Source organism: Chelonoidis abingdonii, chromosome 23 (assembly GCF_003597395.2).
Source record: "Chelonoidis abingdonii isolate Lonesome George chromosome 23, CheloAbing_2.0, whole genome shotgun sequence".
In the NCBI taxonomy this organism is placed as follows: Eukaryota; Metazoa; Chordata; order Testudines; family Testudinidae; genus Chelonoidis; species Chelonoidis abingdonii.
The window spans coordinates 15,750,119-15,774,618 of NC_133791.1; the positions used below are offsets into that span (position 1 = coordinate 15,750,119).

General features: G+C 46.8%; 1 protein-coding gene across 2 annotated transcripts in view; it reads right to left on the reverse strand.

Moving 5' to 3' along the window:
* PAX7 (paired box 7) overlaps positions 1–24,500 on the reverse strand; it is a 147,022-nt gene that overhangs the window by 60,871 nt on the left and 61,651 nt on the right. For both annotated transcript variants that reach the window (XM_032787558.1, XM_075060378.1), the window contains one exon: positions 18,745–18,944. In XM_032787558.1, coding sequence (XP_032643449.1) covers positions 18,745–18,944 — 200 coding nt within the window. The remainder of the gene's footprint in view (positions 1–18,744; positions 18,945–24,500) is intronic.

The following is a 24,500-nucleotide window of genomic DNA, read 5'->3' on the forward strand; positions in this document are numbered from 1 at the left end:
GTTCCCCATCTCTAAAATGGGGATAATAGCAGTGCCCTGTGTCAGAATAGTGCACAGAGAGTAAGTACCTTAAACACTGGTTTGTGCTCAGACCCTCTGGTAATGAGAGCCATATAAGTATCAGCGTGAGAAAAAGAATAATTACTATGCCTATGCGTTCCAAGAGGGCCCCTAGGAAGTGGAGGTACGGCTGTCATCTGGTCAATCTGCCTCATTATCTGGCAACTATGTGAATCAGGCTGTAGGATTAGGTTACCGTAATGGCTGCACTGGTAGAGAGGATAAATAGATAGATGAGCATCGCGGCTCCTATGTTCGACAAGCGAAAAAGACAGAATCAGACCAAGAGGAATACAAAGTTCTCCTAGCTTCTCTGTACTGCAACCAATCAGCTCTGTCTGTGGCCCAGCAAGTGGCCTCCCTGCAATAGGTGCTGCAGCCCATCTAAATTACTGTTTGTTAAAATAAGCCCAGTATTTATACATGTTCAAAGATGGGCTTGCATTGCCCTGTTTTACCTATGAGACTCAAGAAAGCTTTTCTAAAGGCATGAGTCTGCCCTGATGTGTTTTATCCCAAGCTATCTCCCTCCTGGATAGCGTGAAGCGTGGCATGAGCCCCCTTTCTAGGGTCTGGTTTATTGTGTTTAATCAGCAAGGCTCTGAGGACCGATCCCTGTTTGGGGTTGAGAAGTATGCGGATAAGCTTTCAAACCAGATGAGAATGCAGCTGCTGGACTCTGTGAGGCCTAAAGGGCTAGAAAACATGATTAAATTTCACAGGGACAAGAAAAAATAGAGCAAAAATCAAGAGTGAACAGCGTTCAGGGTTGGGGGAGGGCGGGGAGTCCTCCACCAGGCTTTCAGGCTGCTCAGTGACAGATTAGGAGCTGGGGTGACAAGGGTGGAGAGTGTAGTTCCCAAGAGCACCCTCTGTTTTGGTGAACCAAAGCAAACCTCTCTTTTGTGCATGTAGTGAAGACTCTGGGTCTGATTCTCCTTTCACTTAGGGTCTGAGTCAAAGCTCTTTGAAATCAACAGAGATCGTTCCGCATGCTTTGGATCAAGCCCCTAATGAGTACGGTCCCTCATGGGCTACTTTGTGTCACATTGGGTACGTTTAATTCCCTGGGGGTATATGTGTGTGTGGAGGTGGGGAACAGGCTTTCTTTACTCTCGTCCTGTTTCATGCATTGCTAGATCTCTCTACGTGCATGCGTTCTGCTAGTGACTGGGCTGCACACTGGGGTGCAGTGACTTGGGGAGATTACGGCAACAAGTGAGGTTCAGCGTAGGCAAGTGTATGGACGCATGTATGTTGGGACCAGGACTGAGGCCAAACAGCAGGGGAGAGTTGCAGGCTGCAAGAGGAAGGATAGGGGTTTGTTGTAGGAATCTCTGTGGAGATGCTTTGGCCTATGTTATGCCAAAAGTCAGTCTAGATTATCATAACGGACCTTCTGTGATTAAAATTTATGATCCTGCAGAGGGATGGGGGTAGGCCAATGGTTTTCACTGATCATGTTGAGTGCAAGACAAAAGAGAAAAACTCAGAGGTGTGTTTGTGTTTGTGGGACATTCATATGAACTCATGATATTTTGGGCCTGTTTGTTATTTAAAAATAATCAATGAATTTCCTGCACACACGCCCCCATCTCATTTACTGCGTGGCTTGTGTTGCTTTATTATGATTGGTCGCATACGTCACATGGTATTGTTTCTGCTTCTTGACTGGATGAGCGTAACTCCTACAGCCAGGTTACGGGCAAGGACACTCACAGAAAGTGAATTTTAAATTTGCTTTCTGTGGATGTTGGAGCACGGAAGCTTGACATTAATTTGGGGGGCGTATTCATTCTAGTGACACGATTCAAAGCGACACAAATGGAGTGCAAACGTGGATGAAATTAATTGATTGAGCAACACAGGAATTGCAATAGAGGACCAGGGATCCATCTAGTGCAGTATGCTGTTTCCAACAGTGGCCAGCACTGGCTTCAGAGGAAGGATCCTTGCAACCGTAGTTATGGGATTGTCTTCCCCCAGTGCAAATTTCCTCCTATTTTTAGAGATTGAATTATGCCCTGGAGCTTGAGGTTTTATAGCTCTTCTAAATATCTTGGCTTTTGTAATATTTACTATTCTAAATCAGGTTATTTTTTTTATTCATACAAATGTCTAATTCTTTTCTGAATCCTGCTAAGCTCTTGGCCTGAGTGATATCTTGTGGCAATGAGTTCCACAGTCAATTGTGCACTCTATGTTTAATTCATGGGCAAATTTCTGCCTTACTCACAACTCCACTACGATATTGTTATTACATCCATAGGTAAACCGAGGCACAGAGAGCTTAGATGATTTATCCAGTGCCACACAGTAAGTCAGTGATTGAGGTGAACACAGAACCTAGGAATCCTGACTTCCAATTCCTTGCTTTAATTACTATAACCCACCCTACTCAGATTCTCCATGTACAGTTTTTGGCACCCATCCCCAAGCATTACCAGCTAAATCAGGGACAGAGTGGAGGGTCAAGAGGGTTCATAACACATTGTACTCTTTCGGACAGGGATTGTCTTTTTTCCCTGTGTTTGTACAGCACCTAGCACAGCAGAGTCCTGGCCCATAACTAGGGCTCCTTCATGCTATGGTAACACAAGTAATAAATAATATTAATAATTTAATGTTTTGTTTTTCATTGGTCAGACAAAGTAGATGGTCCTGTCCTTTCCCCCATTTGTACTTCAAACACCTCACCCCAAATACACACAATCCCTCTTCATTCATGCTAACAGGGTATCTTTCCTCTGCTTATGACATCACCGGCTCCCACTGCAACAGTTGACAATGACCCAAGAAGTTTCAGAACATTCTGATCAATGGGTGTGCAGTATGAAAAGGTCCCTGGCTTGAAGAGTTCCCATTCAAACCCAGAGCTGGAGATGGCAAAGAGATGAAGACAACACAGGAGAGAAATTGTCTTGATAAAAATATAATCAATCAGTCAAGATCTCTGAGTCCGAAGAGAAAGAGAGCTTGCACTCCAAGGGAGTAAAAGTCACTTCATTGAATTGTGACACTTTGCTGAAGTTGGACAGGGTGGGAAAGTTCCCTTTTATAACTGAGCGCCAGATGCCGGCAAATCCACTGTGGATTAAGAGTTTTAGCAGAAACACATGGAGTGGGATGGGCAAGCAACCTACCCACAATGACTCCCGCTCCCCTCGGGTGATGTTGTCTGTTGGATTGGCTAACAGATGATCAAAATGCAATTTCGGAGAGATTTGTCTTATATTATGTTACATCACGTACGGTTATTGTCTTCACTCTTACACACACGCATGTGCACACACACACACGAGTTCAGCAGCGTCAGCGAGTGAACCAGAGCGAGCTTATGACTGGGCAAATATTGTGAGGGCCTGGGAATCCCATTCAAGATCCCCTGCTCAACCCTTCACGGCTCCACAGGCCTAATACTGTACTATCATTGGAAATGTGACCTCTGACTTCAATGCTAGCAAACCTGCTTACGTTTCTACTCTCGTAGCGTCCTGCTGCCTTTACTGCTCTTCCCCTGCTCTCATCTTTGTACATTTCATTCATCTCACCCACCCACCCATGGAAGGATCTCCAGTCTCCAAAGACCTTCCCTTTTCTCCTGAAGATCCCTCCCTAAAAGCCTCTTCTTCCTCCAGTCTGTCCCACACTCATCTGGTCCCCAGTGTTGTCTTGCAACACCCTTTTGAAGCCAGTGTTTTGTTTCTGTTTGTGTTGGAACTAGGGTGACCAGATGTCCCAATTTTATAGGGACAGTCCCGATTTTTGGGTCTTTTTCTTATACAGGCTCCTATTACCCCACACCCCATCCCGATTTTTCACACTTGCTGCCTGGTCACCCTAGTTGGAATAGACTGTGGCTGCTTCTTGATACGGAGACCTGCCACCGCCCTTCACAGAACCATGCAATTATCAGAATGGCCAACATTTTTTTTGGTTACCCCTGTCTTCCTGCCAGCTGCACTGTGTAGATGTGTTCCACGTTTCCAACTAACAAGTGCATGTCCTTGGAGAGGAAGGATAGCCTTGAAGTTAAGGTTCTAGATGAGCATTCAAGAGATCAGTTCCCTCCTTGGCTCCCTGTGTGACCTGGGGGAAGTCACTTAGCATCTGATTTGCAGTCTGGAAGTCTTTAAATGAGGGCAATACGACTTCCTGTTCTCTGTCCTTTGTTTTGTCTTTTTTAGCCTGGAAGCTCTTTGGCGCAGGGGCTGTCTCTTACTGGGTGTATGTGCACCACCTAACACAATGAGATCCCAGTAGCTGGGTCTCTAGGCCCTGTTGTAAGCCAAACAATAAATAGTCATTATAAGGAGAAAACATAGGTGTGCCTAAGGAGCTTCATAACTGCATGCTAGTGATTCTGAGCTGAGGCTGCTAATGGATGATATTAGAACCTTTAAAACAAAACCAAAGACAAAACCGCTGAAACCATCCACAAAGGAATGTATAGGATTTATCTCCCTTTGCAGAGGAAAGAATGTTTCATGGCTGATACAGGTTGATTCTGCCCCTTATTTATAACCCACTGGGAAAAAAAAAAAAAGATACATTCCAGCTAATGACGTTAGCAATTCTTTCCTTCCCTCACTTAAAGGTGGCTCAAGGCTTTATGCTTAAAAATCATTTTATTGATAGTTAAAATACACAGGCTAGAGCATCGAACTGCAATGCGAGGCTCACTTCAAAGGGAACCTGCTTTCGCTTCACAACAGTTAAGGTTTTATCAGCCACTAAAGATTCTTCTGCCTGCAGATCCTGTTACCAGCATGTTAAGCCCAGGGTGAAGGCCATGGCTGCTAAAACCAGACCATGGGGGATGGAGGGGAAGAGCAGGAAGAGGAAGCAGCCTTGAAGCTGTGGGTCTGCCTGCTGCAGTATTGTTCCCATCCATAGGCTATTGGGATGGGCTTGGGCAGAACTGCGTAGCTAGCATCTTCTTTAGGACACGCTGTCTGGCATTTGGAAAAGAGGCTGCACAAGGTACCTGGAGGCAGATGGATATTCGTGTCTGTAATCTGCCTCTTTTATAAAGAAGTAAAAGGTACCTTGGGTTCTATGTCCATTCACTGCAGGAGAATCCCACACTGTAAATTCACTGAAGATGCATAGGACATGGGAGCAAAATTTAGATCATTGCAGGCAGCATTTTGCATCTGATAAAGACATTTGGGGTCTTTATCCGAGCACAATGTCATCAGTGCAATGTACAGAAGTGAAAGGTTACAAAGAGCCGATTACTGTTCCAGTATCTCTGTATGACGTTTCTTAATCCAAAAATGTATTTAATTTTGAGTAGAGCCTGAACAGGATGCTGTGGCTCTTCATTTTACACATGATGCTAATAGGGACGTTGCCGCTTGTATTATCCCACGTTGCCTCTCTTGAATTTATAGTCAGAAAAGTGATTGTAAATACAGCAGCTCAAACTGACCCTATTGGAAGGCAGCGGGGAGATTTTTCTACCTGTCTGAATTACGGGCACTGCAAGGGATCTGAGAATCAACCCGACTTGTTTCCTCATCTGGTATCTCTAACAATAGTATAGATTCCACAGTTGGAATTTAGTTGGGCAATTTCACTGAATGTGCCTGGTGCAGATTAGAATCCGGCTTGCTCTCCCATAGCTGCACAGACTCTTCGGGGATCACCGGTAAGGAAAACAGGCTCGTTTCAGTAAAGGTAGTTAGTGTGGCTTGTCGACATGCGGGGAACAGATATGTGGAATGGGGAGGTGCCATTTTTACACAGTAGCTTTTTGGGCGAGCAAACGCAAAGCAAAATCCACGTCCCCTTTCTAGTCTCACTCTCTCTTTCCCATTTGCCCTCACTGCAGTGATCTTCATGGGCTGTCAGGAAGAACAAAGGAGACAGCCTCCCAGCGATGCTACGTAAATCACATCATGGGGCATGTGCTTGCAAAGGAGCAGCTGGCATGGCATTCCACCCTGGAATGCCCAAGCCAGTCATGGTGGGGGCAGCTCGTCCCCATGCAGAAAGCCCATGAGCAAGGCCTGTGCATCAAGAAGCCTATACCCTACTTAAGTCCACCACCTATGGGTGGTGCATAAGCCTCACGTAGACCTTCTGCATATGGGTGAACTTCCCCCACTGTGATTACCAGCACCATGGTCATGTAGGAACCCAAGCTTGCTCATGAACATAGGAAAAAGTTATCTGAACTAATTATTGGTATTCCCCTACTTGCCATCAGGGCCCTGTTATACTGGATGACGTACATACACATAGTCAGAAACAGTCCCTGGCCTAGGGATCTTTTGTTCTAATTAAACAAAGGGCAGGAGAAACAAAGCATTCTCCTTCTCCTCCCCATGTTACAGATGGCGCAATGAGGTGCAGAGCATCTAAGAAGCCTCCCCAAGTCATACAGGGAGGATGTCGCAGAACCAGCAATTGAAGCCAGATTTCCTGCATACCAGGCCGATGCCTTACCCACAAAACCACCCACCTTCTGTCTCAGCAGCTCAGCCAGATTTGGTTTGAATTTGGGACAAAGGTTAGAGCTGGTTCTTATTTAAAGTGAACCCACGCAACTCATCCTGCCAATACTTCCACTCAATGTACTAGCCACTTGTCTGTGCACCCAGGACAGCCACACGGCCGAGACAGCTGCCTGCCAGGGGAGGCTGGACTGAATTATCCCAGCAAACATCGAGATCTGGGTCAGCTCCCACAATTTGTCAGACAAGGAGAAGGAAGGGAGGTCAGGAAGAGCCTCTCAGGGGAAAGAAAGGCTGCTGTGTTCCTCCTCAGCCTAATGAGGACTCGATGTTGAGAGAAGATGGATGGGATGAATGAGCTGGTAAATGAAAACAGGGATGGAACAATCAAGTCCTGCCCTCAACCTCAGACAGCAGGGAAAAGGCACAACATGCGTTTGCTTCCACATGTTCAGAAATCAGGGATGGAAAAGACCTATTTAGCCATATACGGCCCCATCACATGAAGAGTCTACTGAAGTCAACATGGTAACTTGCCAGCATAACTAGGGATGCCAACCTTCCAGGATTGTCCTGGAGTCTCCAGGTTAATCTTGTGGGCATACATACAGTAAAGCTAGTGAGATGCACAGATAACAGTCCTGGGGCCATGTAACTACCTAAGACAGCTACCCATGTGCTTCCTCTGTCAGAAGATGGGAAACGCAGGGAAGACAACAGAGAGGTAGATGCGCCGCTCAGATTATTATCAAAGATTATTTAGATTTTGACAAGTCTCTACAGATTTAGAAAGTGGCTTATAAATATGTTTAGATCTTAAGCTTGTACATTTTCAGCAAGGCATTGTATCTACCTGTACAGGTATTGCTACAGAGCAAAAGCTGTGCACGGGCTATGCTATGGGAGCTAGCTTGAATCCAGCTAGCGGGGTAACAATACCATGAACACAGCACAGTCCAGGCTTCAGCTCAGGGAGTTCAAGCCTGCCATGGACCCTGGGTACATACTTGTCTCACTAGCCTGCTCTGCAGCCTATGGTCACTGCTGTTGTTGCCTGCGCTAGCTGGATTCAAGTTAGCTCAGGTAAGCCAGCCTGTGCACAGCTTTGGTTGAGTAGACAGACCCGATGTCTATACAGCACCTTGCACAGTAGGACCCTACCACTTCTGGGTGCTACCACAATATAAATATTAAATAATATTATTAGACCTGATCGAACTATTTTTTACAAACAAATTTATCCAATTAATATAGCCGATTTTTCTCTTTGAAAGTCCTAGTACCCGTGAATGTATTAGTTATTAGTAAGTATCTACTGAATGGGTTGGACTGAATACTATGGCCCATTTGCGAACTGTTCAGTTCAGTTATTCGCTGGCTACCATTACTTATTCAAGATGTGTGACTGGTCATCTAAGCCTCATGACATTGTTTCTGATTCTAGATTGGATGGCTGAAATTGTTTTTAAACAAGAGGATAGGGAATAATGAATAGCAGAGAATGAGCAACAAATAATATTGGCCATTCACGAATACAGTCATTCACATATAAGCACATGTGTGAATACAACAAGTAACCCAGTTCTCAAGCACTTATGCAACCAATGATTCATCCATCTGCTTATATGGTCCTAATCACCATAGTATCTGAGCATCTCCCAATCACTAAGGGATTTTATCATCAACACTCCTGTGTGGCAGAAACTTTTTCCATTTTAACAGATGGGAAACTGAGGCATTGGATAAATTAAGTATGTTGCCCAACATCAGACAAGAGATCTTCTGTCTGAATCAGGAATTGAACCCTTGGCCCTAGAGTCCTGATCCAGAGCACTGCAGACTGGTGTATCCCTCCTACTCATCTTATGAAGGATGTTATTAATACCTGCATCTAGCAAATAAAAAGAACTAAAATTATGGCTGGACCGAACAGCTGTTTGGAATATGAATGAACGTTTGCGAACATTGTTTTTTCAGCATCTTCCAGCTGTACAATGTATATACAGAATTTCTCAATGATCATTTCAATGGTCAAAAGAAACGCTGTTAAGTCACTAAAATGAAGAATAAAATCACTGTTTTCAGTTATCTATTTATCTCCCGTACAAACTGTATGTCCTGGGGATAAAAGGGGAAGCTGAAAGACACTAGAATAAATTCACTGATGGCATAAAGCAGTTGCATAGCAGTGTGGGTTTGTTTTTTTTAAAGTGCCTGATCTCGGCTTGAATACCTGCTTCTTATATGGCCCAATCTTGACAGTGTTACAGTTGCATTTAAGCCTTGCAAAACAGGCTTTGATGCACACACCTCATTGAGGTGAATAAGGTGTTGGGAAGTAGATTTCCCACTGCTATTGTTTGGCTGGTGATAGGCTTTAACAACAGAACAGCAGCACGTTGATTTATATTATGGAGATTTTCTTTGCGACAGAAAAAGCTATGCATCATCCTCAAAAATAGCTTCAATGCTGTGGGAAATAGATAAAAAAATTAAAATATCTTGGCAAACACCAGGCTTGATTCTAAGAAACATTTTCCATTGTTAACCCCAATGAAATCTGCTAAGTTGGTGCCCTAATAAATAGCAAGATCTGTTTAATTAGGGTAATTGGCAAGAGAACAGATTGAGTGCTGTGAATTTCACTGGCTCTAAGCAATGGATAAGTGGCACACTTATTTGCTTTAAATGGCACATGGGATGGTGGCTGAGGTAGAAATAAAGGTTCAGTTTAGAGAAGGGTGTAGCTTATCTGTACCTTTTTGGTCTGATAGTTAAAGTAAAGTAAGTAAAACCGTGTTCCAGTGCTTATTCCATCTGAACTGGTTTCTCCATATCTACACTGCAAGCTTACACTCAGTATTCAACCAGTGTGAAATGGATCACCATTTGCTGCTGTAAATTACTTCCCATGTTCATTTCATATGGATCTAGGGTGACCAGGTGTCCCAATTATATAGGGACAGTCCCGATTTTTGGGCCTTTTTCTTATATAGGCTCCCATTACCCCCCATCCTCGTCCCGATTTTTCACATTTGCTGTCTGGTCACCCTATATGGATCCCTTGCACTATGAATGCAAAACAAGTTGATCTTGCCTAATTATCAGTCCAGTCCTGAAGTTCTTATTCAGTCCTGGCTCCCACTGACATCAGTAGGGGTTTTGCCTGGACTAGGACTGTAGGATTGGGCCTGTGACGGAGTGTATAAAGTCTTCACTGACAGGAAGGGGTCGGGGAGACGCCATGTGCAAAAGTAGCCCCGCCTCTCCAGCACTGCCAATCATGCATGGTAGGGAGGAGGCTTTTAAAGGAGAAAGCTGAAATACGCAAGGGGGACGCACTACAAAGGGAGTGACTAGCTCCTGCACCGGCAGGATGAGCCCTCCCAGCAGAGACCTCCCAGCTCTGCGAGGAGTCCTGCAAACCCCAGGGGTGACCCCGCTAGGGAGGGGCTGACTCGGCTACCCAGCTGTAAGGACTCCAACAAAGCCGCCATCTGAAGTAAGTCGATGCCTCGGACCTTTTTTTTTTGCCTTGTTACTGACCTCAGGAGGGGCTTGGTTTGTGTAAACCTGGACGTTGGCTTTTCCTCTACCCAGAAGCAAAGTCAACCAGCCCACAAGGGCGAGGCCACTACCAGGAGTGTGGCCTGTTCTAGGACAACGCCATGCTGGAAACTGGGCATGGCGAGGGGCCCCAGCCCAGGTGGGGCAACACCCTGGGAGGCTCTTTTTACCAGGGCCGCTATGTTTTTTGTAATGTTCAATGCACTTAATGAAGTAGGAGAGACTCTAGCCAGGAAAATAGCCTCCCTTCAGCCTCAGTCCCTTAAGTGGCATCTTTCTGGGGGGAGGGAATCACTCAGTGGTTTGAGTATTGGCCTGCTAAACCCAGGGTTGTGAGTTCAATCCTTGAGGGGGCCATTTAGGGATCTGGGGCAAAAAATCTTTCTGGGGATTGGTCCTGCTTTGAGCAGGGGGTTGGACTAGATCAGTTGTCCCCAACGTGGTGCTCTTAATGCGCCCGCGTCCTGGTCCCTGGGAGAGCAGTGGCATTTTGGCAGGGACGCCTCTCAATGACGAAATTTGTCACCAACAAGTGACGTCATCGAGAGGCATCACCCCCAAATTTCAGCGGGAACACCTCTCGATGACACTACTTGCCGTCGACAAGTGATGAGGCGTTGCCGCTGAAATTTGGCGGCATTTCGGCGGGTGCTCCCCTGCTGCAGTGGTCCTTCGTCTGGCGCCCACCAGACGAAAAGTTTGGGGACTACTGGACTAGATGATCTCCTGAGGTCCCTTCCAACCCTGATATTCTATGATTGATTTGGGGCTGCACCAGTTACTGTATTACATATATGTCTGTATTACATTATGTGTAATTACATATATGTCAGAAACCAGACTGTATTATATATGTGTCAGAAAGGCATGCATGCAATTCTAAGCTTATCCACAGATACCTCCTAGCTGTGTGTGTAAGAGACATCCTTGCAGTTCTTATAGATGATTTTTAACTTTGCCAAATCCAGGTATAGAAGAACTGCCACCATGGTTTGGGTGACCTTGGAGAGCAGAAGATTTGAGATACGGTACAGTCTAGTGCACTGAGTCTCAAACTTTTTTTACTGGCGACCCCTTTCACATCGCAAGCCTCTGAGTGAGACCCCCCCCTTATAAATTAAAAACACTTTTTTATATATTTAACGCCATTACAAATGCTGGAGGCAAGCAGGGTTTGGGGTGGAGGTTGACAGCTCGCGACCCCCCATCTAATGACCTCACGACCCTCTGAGGGTCCCAACCCCTAGTTTGAGAACCCCTGGCCTAGTGGCTACTGGACAGACGTGGGGCTTATTTGGAGAGTGTGGCTCAGGACAAGGGAGTTGTGGGCTTTCCTTTTATGGGACCCATCTCCATGTCTATTTCTAACTCAGTCTGGGGAGTTGGGAAGGACCAGCTACAATCGAATGAGTAATTCGGAACAGTCCTTACTGGCTTTTCAGAGTGGAATGCTCCTTTCGACTTGGCTTGGCAAGCGTTTTAACCTCCTCCCCATGTCCCCCCCACCCCGACCTTTTCCCGGGAGCTGAATGTTGACTGACATGCTGTGCATGTATTTCATTGTCGGCCTCTCGCAGTGCATGGGCACACACAGGAAATGCCACTGACATGGCTGCTATAGAGCCAGAGGCTGCTCTATTTGGCCCCCCGTGTGTGAGAAAGCCACTTAGCTGGCTGTGTGCCACAGAGAATGAACACGCCAACCTGACTTCTGCCAGGAAGAGTCCCTGATCCTAAGTGTAGCCTCTCACACAGTTCCTGACCACAGTCTCTTCTGGCTGCTGCCAAAGACACAGGGCAGCTGTTGTGTCATAACCTCATAGTGCCCACCCCCCCTGTGCAAGAAATGCAAACAAGTCAAACCCTGTGGAAGAAAGAAAACATTCTCCACTGGCCTTTGAGAATGAAGGGATTGCATTAACAGAGCCCATTTGGAAAAGTCTCAAAGAGCTTTGGAATCAACTAGTCAGGCATGCTGAATTAGACTCAAGCGGCCTCACATGTCTCAGATTAACGCTCAGATCTGGGGAAGACATTGACCATCTCCATACGATGCCTCCAAGCACAGAAGGGCCTCATAATAAATCCTAACAGACTCGGCAAAACGAGTGGGTGTGGTCACATCTTTTACTGGACCAACTTCTGTTGGTGAGACAGACGAGCTTTTGAACTTAGGGTACGTCCACACTACCCGCCGGATCGGCGGGTAGCGATTGATCTATCGGGGATTGATATATTACATCTCATCTAGACACAATAAATGGACCCCGAACGCACTCCCGTTGGCTCTGGAACTCCACCAGGGCGAGATGCAGAAGTGGAATTGATGGGGGAGCCATGGCCATCGATCCTGCGCCGTGAGGATGGGAGGTAAGTCGATCTAAGATATGGCGACTGTAGCTACGCTATTCCCCTAGCTGATGTTGCGTATCTTACATCGACCGCCCCTAGTGTAGACCAGGTCTTACAAAGAGCTCTTTTTCAGGTCTGGGAAACTAACTCCACCTTGCATGTAGCTGGGATGCTCTGAGTTAGTTTCCAAGACCTGAAGAAGAGCTCTGGGTAAGCTCGAAAGCTGGTTTCTCACCAACAGAAGATGGTCCTTGTCTCTCTAATATCCTGGGTTCAACAACCCCGCATATAACAGACTGCCGCATAGAGACATGCAATCCACTGACCACAAAGATTTCTGACTGATAGAGCATTGGGCTCCACCAGAGCCTTGACACATTGCAGGCTTCTGGGATCCTGTTTTGCCAGCTGGGAACTGGATTCCAGACTAGAAGTCTTTCTATAGCTGGAACAGGAAGGAGACTGGATTTTATGGGCCAGACCTTCAGCTGCTGGAAATTAGTATAGCTCCACTGAAGTCAAAGGATGCCATTTCAACCAATGGAGCTATTCTGACTTGAACCACCTGAGTCTCTTGCCCTGCGTTCCCTCCTTACTGAATTATGCAGAACATCGTTCATGGACTCATTTTAATGGCAGGAGAAACACAGCCCAGTTGTTTGTGCCAGCCCCTGTGTATCACTGGCCACTTTTGAAAATGTTTTCATTGCTCAAAGCTCCAAATCTGCCAAGAGGCCGATGCCCACTAATTCCCCCCTTTTCCGGGGAGATTTTGGTGCTTTCTGGTGAATTTAAGCTTTTTTTCCTCTGTCTTTTCCTCCAGTTAGTCAACTAAAAAACCCAGAGCAGCACTTAGATACCACAGTGATGTGCTCTTTAGAAATACTGCTAGATAGATCAGCAGGCAACATTATATCAGGGAGGAACCTTGACCCAGGAGATTGGGCACAGGACTGAGAAACAAGACTTCTGGGCTCTGCCATTTGCTTCCTGCGTCACCTGGGGCAAGTCACTTCAAGAGCTGGTTGGGAAGTTTTCATTTTGAAATGTAAGTTAAATTGAGGTCAATAAAATGAATTACAAAGGTTGAAATGGAAAGGAATCATTCTGAAATGATTAAAATGCAACATTTCAATCAACCTGCTCCCATTTTTATTCTATTTTTTTTCAGATTTTTTGGCTCATGAAAATTTCTGTGTTGTCAACATTTTGTCCTGATTTGGGATGAGAAAAAAATACAAAATCTCTAAAATTCTTACAGGACAGGAAAAGCATTTCCCACCTAGCTCCAGTCCCTTCTCCTCTCCAGGCCTCAGGCTCTTCATCTGTGCTATCGAGCGCCTAATGCTTATCCATCTTCCTGTAGCACTTGGAAAGGGAAGGTACTATATAAGCTCAGAACAGGAGGAGACATTCAGCAGCTTGCAAGTGAGTCTCACGTGACCTGGGACTTGCCTACCGGAGAGACCTCCCCTTCTGCTATGGTACATGTCTATAGTTGAGATCAGTAGAGGTATCTGACCTAAAAGTCTCATAGTTTAAATGAGAGAAAGATGCTGGTTGGCATTTTCTCTGAAGAGGCCCTTGAACCTTGATTTGAAATCTCCTGCCCTCACCTGGTAGCTTGATTTTGCTGAACTTCGGGGCACAATCCAAAGCCCCTCTTGTTTTCCTGGGCAGTGGGAGTAAGGCTTGGAGGCTTGGAGGCAGAATGAGGAACCTATTTACTCTGTTGATATACACCAGCTATGGATCTGGCCCTAAAAGCCTGGCCACCTGATGGTGGGTACTAACCAGTAAGTTAGATGCCTGTAATTAACTGCGCCCATAGAACTAGATACTGAGTTTAACCTTGGGCCCAGGAAGCCTACTGAAAACAAGGCAACATAACAAAGCAAAAAGTTCACCATCATTAGTCTAGGTTTTATAAAGCCAAGACCTCCCTGGCTCTAATCCAGTGTCAGCTCAGGCTCTCCTGCTCCCATTGGGATCAGCCGTGCAGATGCCCCAGCCCGGCCTCTACGCCATGAGGCTAAGGATATGTCTACACTTCAAGTGGAGGGTGTATTCCCATCTCAAGGATGCTAACTCTGGTCAGGCTGGTGTGCTACAAATAGACCGTGAGTAGCAGGAGGGGCTAGCCGTACTGAGAACGGGCCTGGCATCTCACACAGGTACGTACTCAGGGTGGCTAGCCCCTCCCACCATCGCAGCTACACTATGTTGGCAGTGCCCGAGGCTGGATCAGAGGTAGCGCGGTACATCTCCTGGAACTGGGAATGACATTGCCTGATTAGCAACCAGCACTGCAGGGACCTCACCTGAACATCTGACCCGTTGGTACAGGGAGCTTGACTGGATTGGGGACTAACCCTTGGCATGCACGGTCCCACTTGACTCCCAGTGGTTTGGCTGGTTGGGGTGGGAGTGGGGGCAAATGAGGCGAGAGTGACCCAGAAAAAGTGTACAATTGGAGTAGAACACACGGGCATTGTCCTGTTCCCATTCAAGTCAATGGGGATTTTGCTGTTGCTTTCACAGGCAATAGGTTCAGGCCCTATGAACCTGACGCAAGGCCCACTGAAGTCAGTGGCAGCCTATCCATTGACTTAACACACCTCTACATGCCATGTACCTTGGACTCTGCATCCAGTGCCTGCATTCTGGACTCATGCACCTTGACCGCACAGAGGTTGCTATGGCCCTATTGAAAATATCACTCATTCTTCCACGATCCTCTTAGCGGATGAGAAATAGAGGCCCACAACTGGTCCTGCCTCTCCTTCCCCTTGTTCTTCAGCTTGCAAATTTTTATTAGCTGTCAATGTGTCGAACTTCCACTTAGCCGGACAGCTGCACGACTGGCCAAGTTCCGAAGCCTTGCCAGTGAGTTTAACAGATCTAGCGGCTTCTCAGGTAGAGGGGAGTGTGTGGGTAAAGGATCAGAGACACTAAATGGGGCAGGGCAGGGATCATTCCACAGCCTCTCTCTTGCAGGAGGTCAGACTAGCTGCTCTAGGAGGCAGCGGGACCCTGTGGATAAGGCACTAGATGGAGATCAGCAGATCTTGGGTTGGCTGTGTGACCTGGGGCACTTCATTTCTCTGTGCTGCAGAATCTGTGAAGAGAGGGGAAAAGGGCTGCAGGACTCTTCCTGTTGTGTGTGTGTGTTTTCCACAAGAACTTGATTGACTGATGTTTGTGGCTCCTGAGAGCTAGTGAAAGATCCGCTCTGATATCCAGAAAATTTTACAAGGGGTGGCAGGCTTAAAAGCGGTGGGAAGAAGCCGAGCCTGCCAGGATGTCGGAATGAAAAAGCCATCAGGAATGTGCCTCAGAGAACAGCTGCTACTAGCACTCTGGCAGGAGCCTTCCCCACAAGCTGCCTGGGAGCCAGGAGAGGGATTCGGAGATCACAGCTTGAGCCGAGGGAAGGGGGTTATTTATTTATTTGGTTGGTTTTGCTTTCCTCCACCCCCTTGTCACTCTGAGTTCGGAGCTCCTCAGAAGGAAGGAACCTGCCACGGGTTCACAGGGCAGCTCTTCCAGCTGCATGGGTGCCTGGATTAGAAGACTTGGCAGGGGCTGTGGGGAGGAATCTCAGCTTTCTGGCACTCCTCGGGCTTTCCCTCCGCTCCCGCAACTGGCACCACAGTACACTGAATACAGATATATTTTTCACCATAAAAATGTGTGTAGGGGTCTTTGCCCAAGTAAAATTCCCCCTCCAAGCACCATTCTCTGGGTGGGTTTGGCCAACCAGCACCTTCTTACTTCTCCTTGTTTCTCTACTAGGGTCTTTCAATGTCTGCATCAGCCAAAGTAAATCAGAAGAGGAGCATGCAACCCCCTTCGGTATTTTATCTCCTGCACAAGCCCCTGCCATCCAGGGTGGGTGGAGCAGGGCTTGCTTCAGGAGCAGGTAGGAGAATTTTCAAGAGGTCAAATGGTCTCATGGTGCAAAGACGACCCCTTCTTGCTGGCTAGTGGCTCTCATGGAGACTTGAGGACAGGAAGCCCTGTACTTCCTGTCCTCAAGAAGAGTACTTAGACCTTACACAAACTGGGATCCCAGCAGGGTGATTTTGCTGGCCTTGCCCAGAAGGAAATAAAGCAGCATTTCAGTGATGCAGCTGCTGTGTTTCTGCTCTAGACCAGTTACCGTAGACTGGCTTTCACCACAAATGTGCCCTAAACCGAGAGGATGAGCAACCCAGTGTAATGCAGAGAGAAGGATAAACTCTTGGAACAGCACAGGGCCTGTTCCAATGCTTGCTGCAGGCAATGGGGGGTTTTCTTGGGTGTTAGTGGGAGATGGATTGGGCTCATCATGAACAAATGGCATTATTATTGCTAAAATCTCAGGAAGACCCTCTTGGCTAAAGTCAAGTCTAGTATCATAGAATCACAGAAGATCAGGGCTGAAAGAGACCTCAAGAGGTCATCTAGTTCAACCTCGGTCAAAGCAGGTCCAACCCCAACTAAATCATCCCAGCCAGGCCTTAAAAACCTCTAAGGATGGAGATTCCACCACCTCCCTAGACAACCCATTCCAGTGCTTCATCACCCTCCTAGTGAAATAGTTCTTCCTAATATCAAACTTAGACCTCCTTCAGTGAAACCTGAGACCATTACTGCTTGTTCTGTCATCTGCCACCACTGAGAATAGGTGAGCTCCATCTTCTTTGGAACCCCCCTTCAAGTAGTTGAAGGCTGCTATCAAATCCCCCCTCATTCTTCTCTTCTGCAGACTAAATAAGCCCAGTTCCCTCAGCCTCTCCTCATAAGTCATGTGCCCCAGGCCCCTATCAGTCTAATGTCCACTACATCTCCTCTGCTGGGGCAATACAGCCCATGTTCATGTGGAGAAGGATTCACTCTGACACGCAGCATCTTTTGTGTCTCAAGGTACGATGGGTCAGATCTTCCCTCCCCAGGAAAATAATAATCATCCCTCGCTCTTATATAGAGTTTTTCATCAGTAGATCTCAAAGAGTTTTACAGAGGCCAATATCATCATCTCCACTATACAGACGGAGAAAATGAGACACAGAGAGATGCTGGGAGGCTCAGGGAGACACGTTGCAGTCATTGAGCCTTTGCTACACCCACGCGCTGTGAGTCTGAGCCCCTGCGGTGGCAGCTTTCAGAGAACATGAGTCGGGCAGGAAAAGCCAGCGGGAGGCAAAAAGACACACAGGAAACGCTGTGAGCTGTAGCATTGCGGCTCTCCATCTCTTTTGATGGCCAGGGCAAGACCATGAACTGGGTGGGTGTCCGAGAGGTGTGAGGCCCGGTTTTGGGAGGATGCAGCCATATGGTTGGGCTGGCCTCGGAGGGATTAACACAGGTCTGTTATTATTCTGAGGGGAATCTCAGATAGAAAAACGCCTGTTTTGCTTCCAAAAGGTCATTTAACTGAAGACCTATTTCCCTGTCATGAGATGGAGTTGCTCTTTCCCTCCCTCCTGCGGCTGCAATTCCACTCCGGGCTTGACAGGCAGAGCCCCTGATGCTGAGGCTGAAACTGAATAGTGCTGCCCACACTGGCTGTTGGTGTCTCCATTTCACTTCTTTAACCTAGCACAATCCTCAGCGCCCCCCTCTTCCCTTTCCCCGGGGGACTCTATTATACCCACCGATCTGTTCACACTCCTTATCCCTCTGCATGTTTGCACACACTGCTGACCCAGGCTTTATCTGGAAGACATAAGGGTCTGTGTGCGGAGTTCCCACAAGGGCTATTAATTGTGTTGATGTCATAGCTTTCTCCCTTACCCCTCCTCTCCCCTTCCCTCCCCCCGCCCCGCACTCACAAACTCTCAGGAGATTTGCAAAAAGAAAAACAGATTCACATGCAGAATTTGCAACCTTTGCAAAATATGATCCAAACCCTTGGGCGGGGAGAGGGGAGGCTGGTGTATGGTAACTAGTAGAAACAGCCCAGACACTCCTAACTAAATGGGATACAGCCCCTTCCCCACTCAAGGGACTAAACACAGGACTGAACGTCCCGTCAGCTTTGGGAAGGTTTGGATCATGATCCCAATCTGGATTGAAATTTTGCAGCTGTAATGGGCCAAACCAAAATCTCAGATGGGAACAGCCTTAGGTTATGGGGAAACTTTGGATCTGGATCCAAACTATGCATCTCAGCCTCGGTCACCTGATCATATAGAAATGGTTCCTCCACCGTGTCATCCTCCAACTCTCAGCTCCTTCTGCTCCTAGGTCAATGGACCTAGAGTGTCCCTGGCTGCTGTGTTATCAGGGGACTCAGCCATGTCCTGACTTTCATCCTTACCTGTACTCGGGCCTCTGTGAGTTTGGTCCTCTGGGCTAGCTCCTCTCGTGTGTAGATATCTGGGTAGTGGGTTCTCTCAAAGGCCTTCTCCAGCTCCTCCAGCTGCTCGGCTGTGAAGGTGGTCCGGCTACGACGCTGCTTGCGTTTCAAGGGGAGGTCTGGTTCAGACTCAACATCTGAGCCTTCATCCAGCCTGTTACCTGACGAGGGAAAGAGAAGAAGGACTGAAGCTTAAATGGCAGAAAATCCAGAATTAAACAGCTACAGGGAAGGAGAGAATCCAATATAGTCATAGAGTTTAAGGCCTGAATAGACCATCAGATCATCTAGTCTGACTTCCTGTAGATAATAGCCTACTAACACCTCCCAGCCACCCCACAACCAGAATTAGAGCATTCTTACATTCTACAGTGATGGTGTCCACCAAGCCAACTTCTACTTCTGGATAGAACTGGACAGGGAAATTCTGACAAAACATTTTTGTCAGAAAAATGCTGATTTGTCAAAACTGAAATGGTTTGTGGGAAAGGATTAGTTTCGATGAACCTCCTGATTCGAAAATTGTTTGGAAAAAAAGAAAAGTTTCCAAATGGTAGAAATGTCCCATTTTGATATTTTTGAAACAAAACATTTCATTTGACGGTTGGGAACTATTTTTCATTTTGAAATGTTAATTTCTATTTTTTATAAAAAGGTTCAAAATAAAAAAGGTCAAAATTGAAAAGAAACACCTACAAATGATCAGAACATGTGAGTTGACCCAGTTTGATGATTATTATAGTTTTTGGATGATCAGTTTGTGGACATTTGTGAACGCTTGGTCCTGATTTGGGACATGGAAACACACCTGAAACCTCAAAAACTCTCATGGGGCATGAAAATGTTTTCTACTTCTGGCCTGCCCAGAGGACACAGGGCTGCTGGCTTGATTCTGATGGAACCGGCACCGCTCCTCTGTGGCTGAGAGAAAGTACATCCTCTATAGACGGCCAGAGCTGGGTAGGGGCTTTAAGTGGAGGGCAGCGGACCTAACACCAATAGCTCAGGCTCTAGGACCCTGCAAGCTGGAGGATCCCAGAGCTCAGGTAGCAGCCTGAATCCAATCTACACTGCAGTTAAACTGTCCCTTAGCCTGAGTCAGCAGGTGGCTGTTTGATGCTCCTTTGTGACATGAGTTTAGGGGCCTTTAGTTCTTTGCGAACAAGCATCCATTTCCCCCAAACATACTACAGTCGATGCTCATTGTTGGCCATCTCTGCAGAAAGACCGTGAGCTGAGTGAATTCCCCTGTCAACTCTAGAGGTGGTCCCTTCTGGTTGGCATGATGCCCCTTTGCTGGGCACAGTGCACAGGGAGATTTCATGGCTGCTGCCCAGGTTCCACCTGTCCCATGGATAAAGGGAGGGTTTAATCCAGCATATTTATTGGGACCAAATTCACAAGAGAGACAGCGAAACTTCCCCAACAGCCTATCTTCAAAAGTAGCATTTGGCCCCCTGACTTCAGTGAATAGGGCACCCCGAGCCCCGCTTTGAGGGAATGATGATGAGTCCATAAAATAGCATTTTTAACAGGCTAAAAGCATCTTAAGGGAGATGCTAGGAGTTTAAAGAACTCCCACTAGCTTCAAAACAGCTCACAGGGCAAGGTCTCCTCTTAAGTCAGTAGCTGCATCTCCTGTGATCATTGTACAAGGTTAAAGGGAGTCACAACTCACAGAAAAAGTCCTCGGCTCTTGGAGGGGGGAAGCAAACCAGTTTCTGTTGTTTGCACATGTTTTGGCTACAGTCCTGGCTTTCACTCTATCTACTCTGTCTTCATTATTAGCAGTGATACCCCACCTGCTACAGTCTTTTATCTGGGAGGGAGGGAATAAGAAAGAAAGAGAAAGAAAGAAAAATGCTGAAGCATTTGTTTGAGTTGTATTGACCTGGATCTGCTGCCAGTATCAAGTCTTTGCTGTGTATGGGACATACCATCAACAAAACCAAATAGATCATACCTGGCCAAAAGAGTTTGCCCCAGAGCTAGTGGGCCTGATTTTGGTCTCAGGTACACAAGTGAAAATCCTCAGCTGATGTCCACAGAGTTACACCAGTGTAAATACACAGCCTGGTGAACCTTACTGGGAGGGGGTGGGAGAAAGGTGCTAGACTGCATCACTCTTTAGTGCTCCCTCGAGGCCACTCACATTGCAAAACTGTTGTCTCAACAGATGCTGTGTGACCCTGCCACAGGTTAAGTGGTGCAGATACCAATGCACAGAATGCTTAATCTAGGCCGGTACCCCACGTCGCTGCCGTGTGGGAAAGTGAGAGACAGCTTCAACTCTCGCGGGATATATGCCCTTGCTCAGTATGGAGGTAGACCGGAGAACATGATGTATAAAGCCTTAGATCTCCTCAGTGAAACACAAAATCTGCTCTCTCTGTCTGTTTCTCTTTCCCTGTCTCTCTTTAATACAATTGATTGTACTTAAATGCACATTGGTTAACTACAGGGACCTGATTCTGATCTCCCTTACACCAGAATAACTCCATTGACTTCAATGGTGTTACTCCCGATTTATACTGACGTAGCTGAGAGCAGAATCAGGACCATAATCTGTTTCAGTGCATAGTTCACAACCCCAATCTGCTCCTATTAGGCCAAACCTTTATCAGCTACGATTAAATGCATGAGTTACATATGCAGGGCCAAATCCATCCTTGGAATAATCCATATAAAGTCAATGGAGCTGCCCCTGGGATGAATCTGGCCCCTTGTCTTCACTGTGCTCTTATGTGGTGATCGGAACTTTCCACCAAAATCTCTTCTTTTCCCTCCCAGGACTGGGAATCCCAGCTGTGGCGTTCTCAACAGCTGCTGAACAATGCAGCCGGCCTGTGGGGCATGAGGCAAATATCCCAATGGGGGCCAATTATTTATAACGAACAGGTCAAACATGCCATTGGATCCAGCGTGCTGCAGGGCAGGATGCTTTCATTTCTTGGGTCTATGTGAGGAGGATGCATCTGACGAATATTTTTAGGAGGCCTTTAGAATCCTGACTGTAGCACAAATCTGGTACATGATCAGCTTCATTGGTTCTGGTACATGATCAGCTTCATTGGTTTTTGCATTTTCAGAAAAATCTCTAGATTCTTAAATGGTGCAAAGTGCACATCTGGGCCAGGTATAGGTACTTCTGGGCTCTTAACAATAAATAATAATATTTTCCTCCAGTTCACCTATCCACCTGGGAGTGGTGCTAGAATATCTATAGCAGGGATAGGCAACCTATGGCACGAGAGGTGATTTTCAGTGGCACTCACACTGCTCAGGTCCTGCCCACTGGTCCGGGGGGCTCTGCATTTTAATTTAATTTAAAATGAAGCTTCTTAAACATTTTAAAATCCTTATTTAGTTTACATATAACAATAGTTTAGTTATATATTATAGACTTATAGAAAGAGACCTCCTAAAAACATTAAAGTGTATCACTGGCACGTGAAACCTTAAATTAGAGTGAATAAATGAAGACTTGGCACAGCACTTCTGCAAAGTTGCCGAGCCCTGGTCTATAGACAATGGAGCTGGCTCACCTGCCTACCTGGTGGTCATGCTTGACTATCTATGAACAAAACATCCAACATCCAGGTGTTTTATATACCTGGGGTTAGTGCTACAATATCGATGGATAATGAATCCAACTCTTCTGGCTATCTGGTGTTACTGCCAGAATACCTGTCACTAATTCATACAGCCCTGCTGCAACCCACAATATCACACACACACACACACACACCCCCCCAATGAAGGAGATGGGGAAGTAGAATGAGAGAGCCTCACAAAACTCAGATAAGCCTCATCCCCCGCCCCGGTTTGCTTCCCCACTTATCCTCTTGTGCATATTTTCCATGGTGGTCTGGAATGGGAAGGAGCCAAACTTCTTTAAACATCCGCAAATTGGCGGGTGAAAAGCCCCTCACGAGGAGCCTGGCAGGGAATAGCCAGTTGTCATGACACCCAACTCATCAGCCTGTCCCTTGGGACTTGCTGGCCATCTACCTGGCTGCAGTGCCAGATGGGAGAGCGCCAAAGCTGTCGTTACAAAGTGCCGGCAGTGAGACACTGGCCTTGCAGAACACTCCCTGTCTGATCATTTCCAGAAGGCGTTCGATGAGAAACGGGGCATGGAGAGTGGAAGGGACTTGCCTGTGGTCGTGCTGCTGAGCTGGGAATACAACTCAAAACGCCTGATGCCAAGTCCTGTGCTTTAACCATGAGACCATATGGAACAGCGCAGGGAGCAAGACAGATCCCAGGGCACGTCTGGAACCAGCTGGTCTTAGCAGGATGCAGCTGCCACTGTCAGGCACAGATTTTTTTTAAATAATGTGGGCCGCCTTCTGGCTAAGATTGAGTGTAGTGTCAGCTGATTAGCCAATGCATCCTGTATTATCAAAGGGATGATCTCCCGTAACTACAGAAAGATGGCCTCAACGCTCTAACAGGTCTTTTCCTAGTCAGAGGCCTCCTATGCAGGGGACTCACTTCTATTATTGTCAGCAAAGTTCATGCACAAAAAGGTTAAGAAACCTGCAGGAATAACCACCCCCTGCGTATAATGCAAAAATAATGCCTCCCTCCCCCCTCGAACCACCAGGAGCCTTCATCCAAAACCTTAACCAACTTTTTTCCCCAGTTTGCAAATGTTTGGATGCCTTCCCTGCCTCCCCTGTTTATTACTGTTCTTCTCTGGAGGCCTCTGAACAACCAGGCTTCAGCCAGGATAGACAGCAGAAGCAGCAAAGGAGTGCGAGACAGGCTGTTCGGGAGGTATTTCGATCCTGGCTGGAAAAAGAAATCGTGCAAAATACCCAGCCTGATTATCACAGAAATGTCGGGCTAGAAGAGACCTCCAGAGGTCATCTAAGCTATCTCCCCGGGCTGAGGCAGGACCCAAGTATACCTAGACCCTCCCTGACAGGGGTTTGTCCAATCTCTTCTTAAAAACCTCCAAGGATGTGGAACCCAAGACACTGAACAGTTATGAGAAGCATCGTTTGATTAGGGCCCCAGATTTTGCATCGGTGTTACTGTGTCGATTACAGCTGGGGGGTTTTTTAAATATAATTTTTATACTAGTGCAATTCCTAGTGTAGATGCAGTTACACTGTGACAATGATGTCTTATTCCGGTCTAATTTACCCCCTTCCCTTATAGGAATAAGCCGTAGGGGATAAGCACAGTTAGGTTTAATTGCATCCACACTAAGGATCTTATATTGCTTGAAACACTACCAGTCTAGATAAAGGGGTACAACTTTTGCATGTAGACAGAGCCTCTGAAATATAAAGCCCATGAGCCTGATTCTTCCCCCCTTAAACCATGTGTCGTCACGTGCACCTGAGGAAAGGTGTGTGAAGTGGGTGTATAATGTCACCATTGGTGTGAGAGGGCAGCAAATCCCACTCTGGGCTGGTCTACACTGGGGGGAGTCGATGTAAGATACGCAACTTCAGCTACGAGAATAGCATTGGCGTATCTTATTTCGACTTACCTCCAGTCCTCATGGGGTGGGATCGACAGCCGCAGCTTCCCCGTCAACTCCGCTTCCGCCTCTCGCCCTGGTGGAGTTCCGGAGTTGATGGGGAGCGCGTTCGGGGACTGATTTATTGTGTCTAGACGCCAATCCAGCGGGTAGTGTGGACATAGCCAGACTGTAAACTTTTTGGGGTGGGAGCATCTCTTTGTTATATGTTTGTACAGCG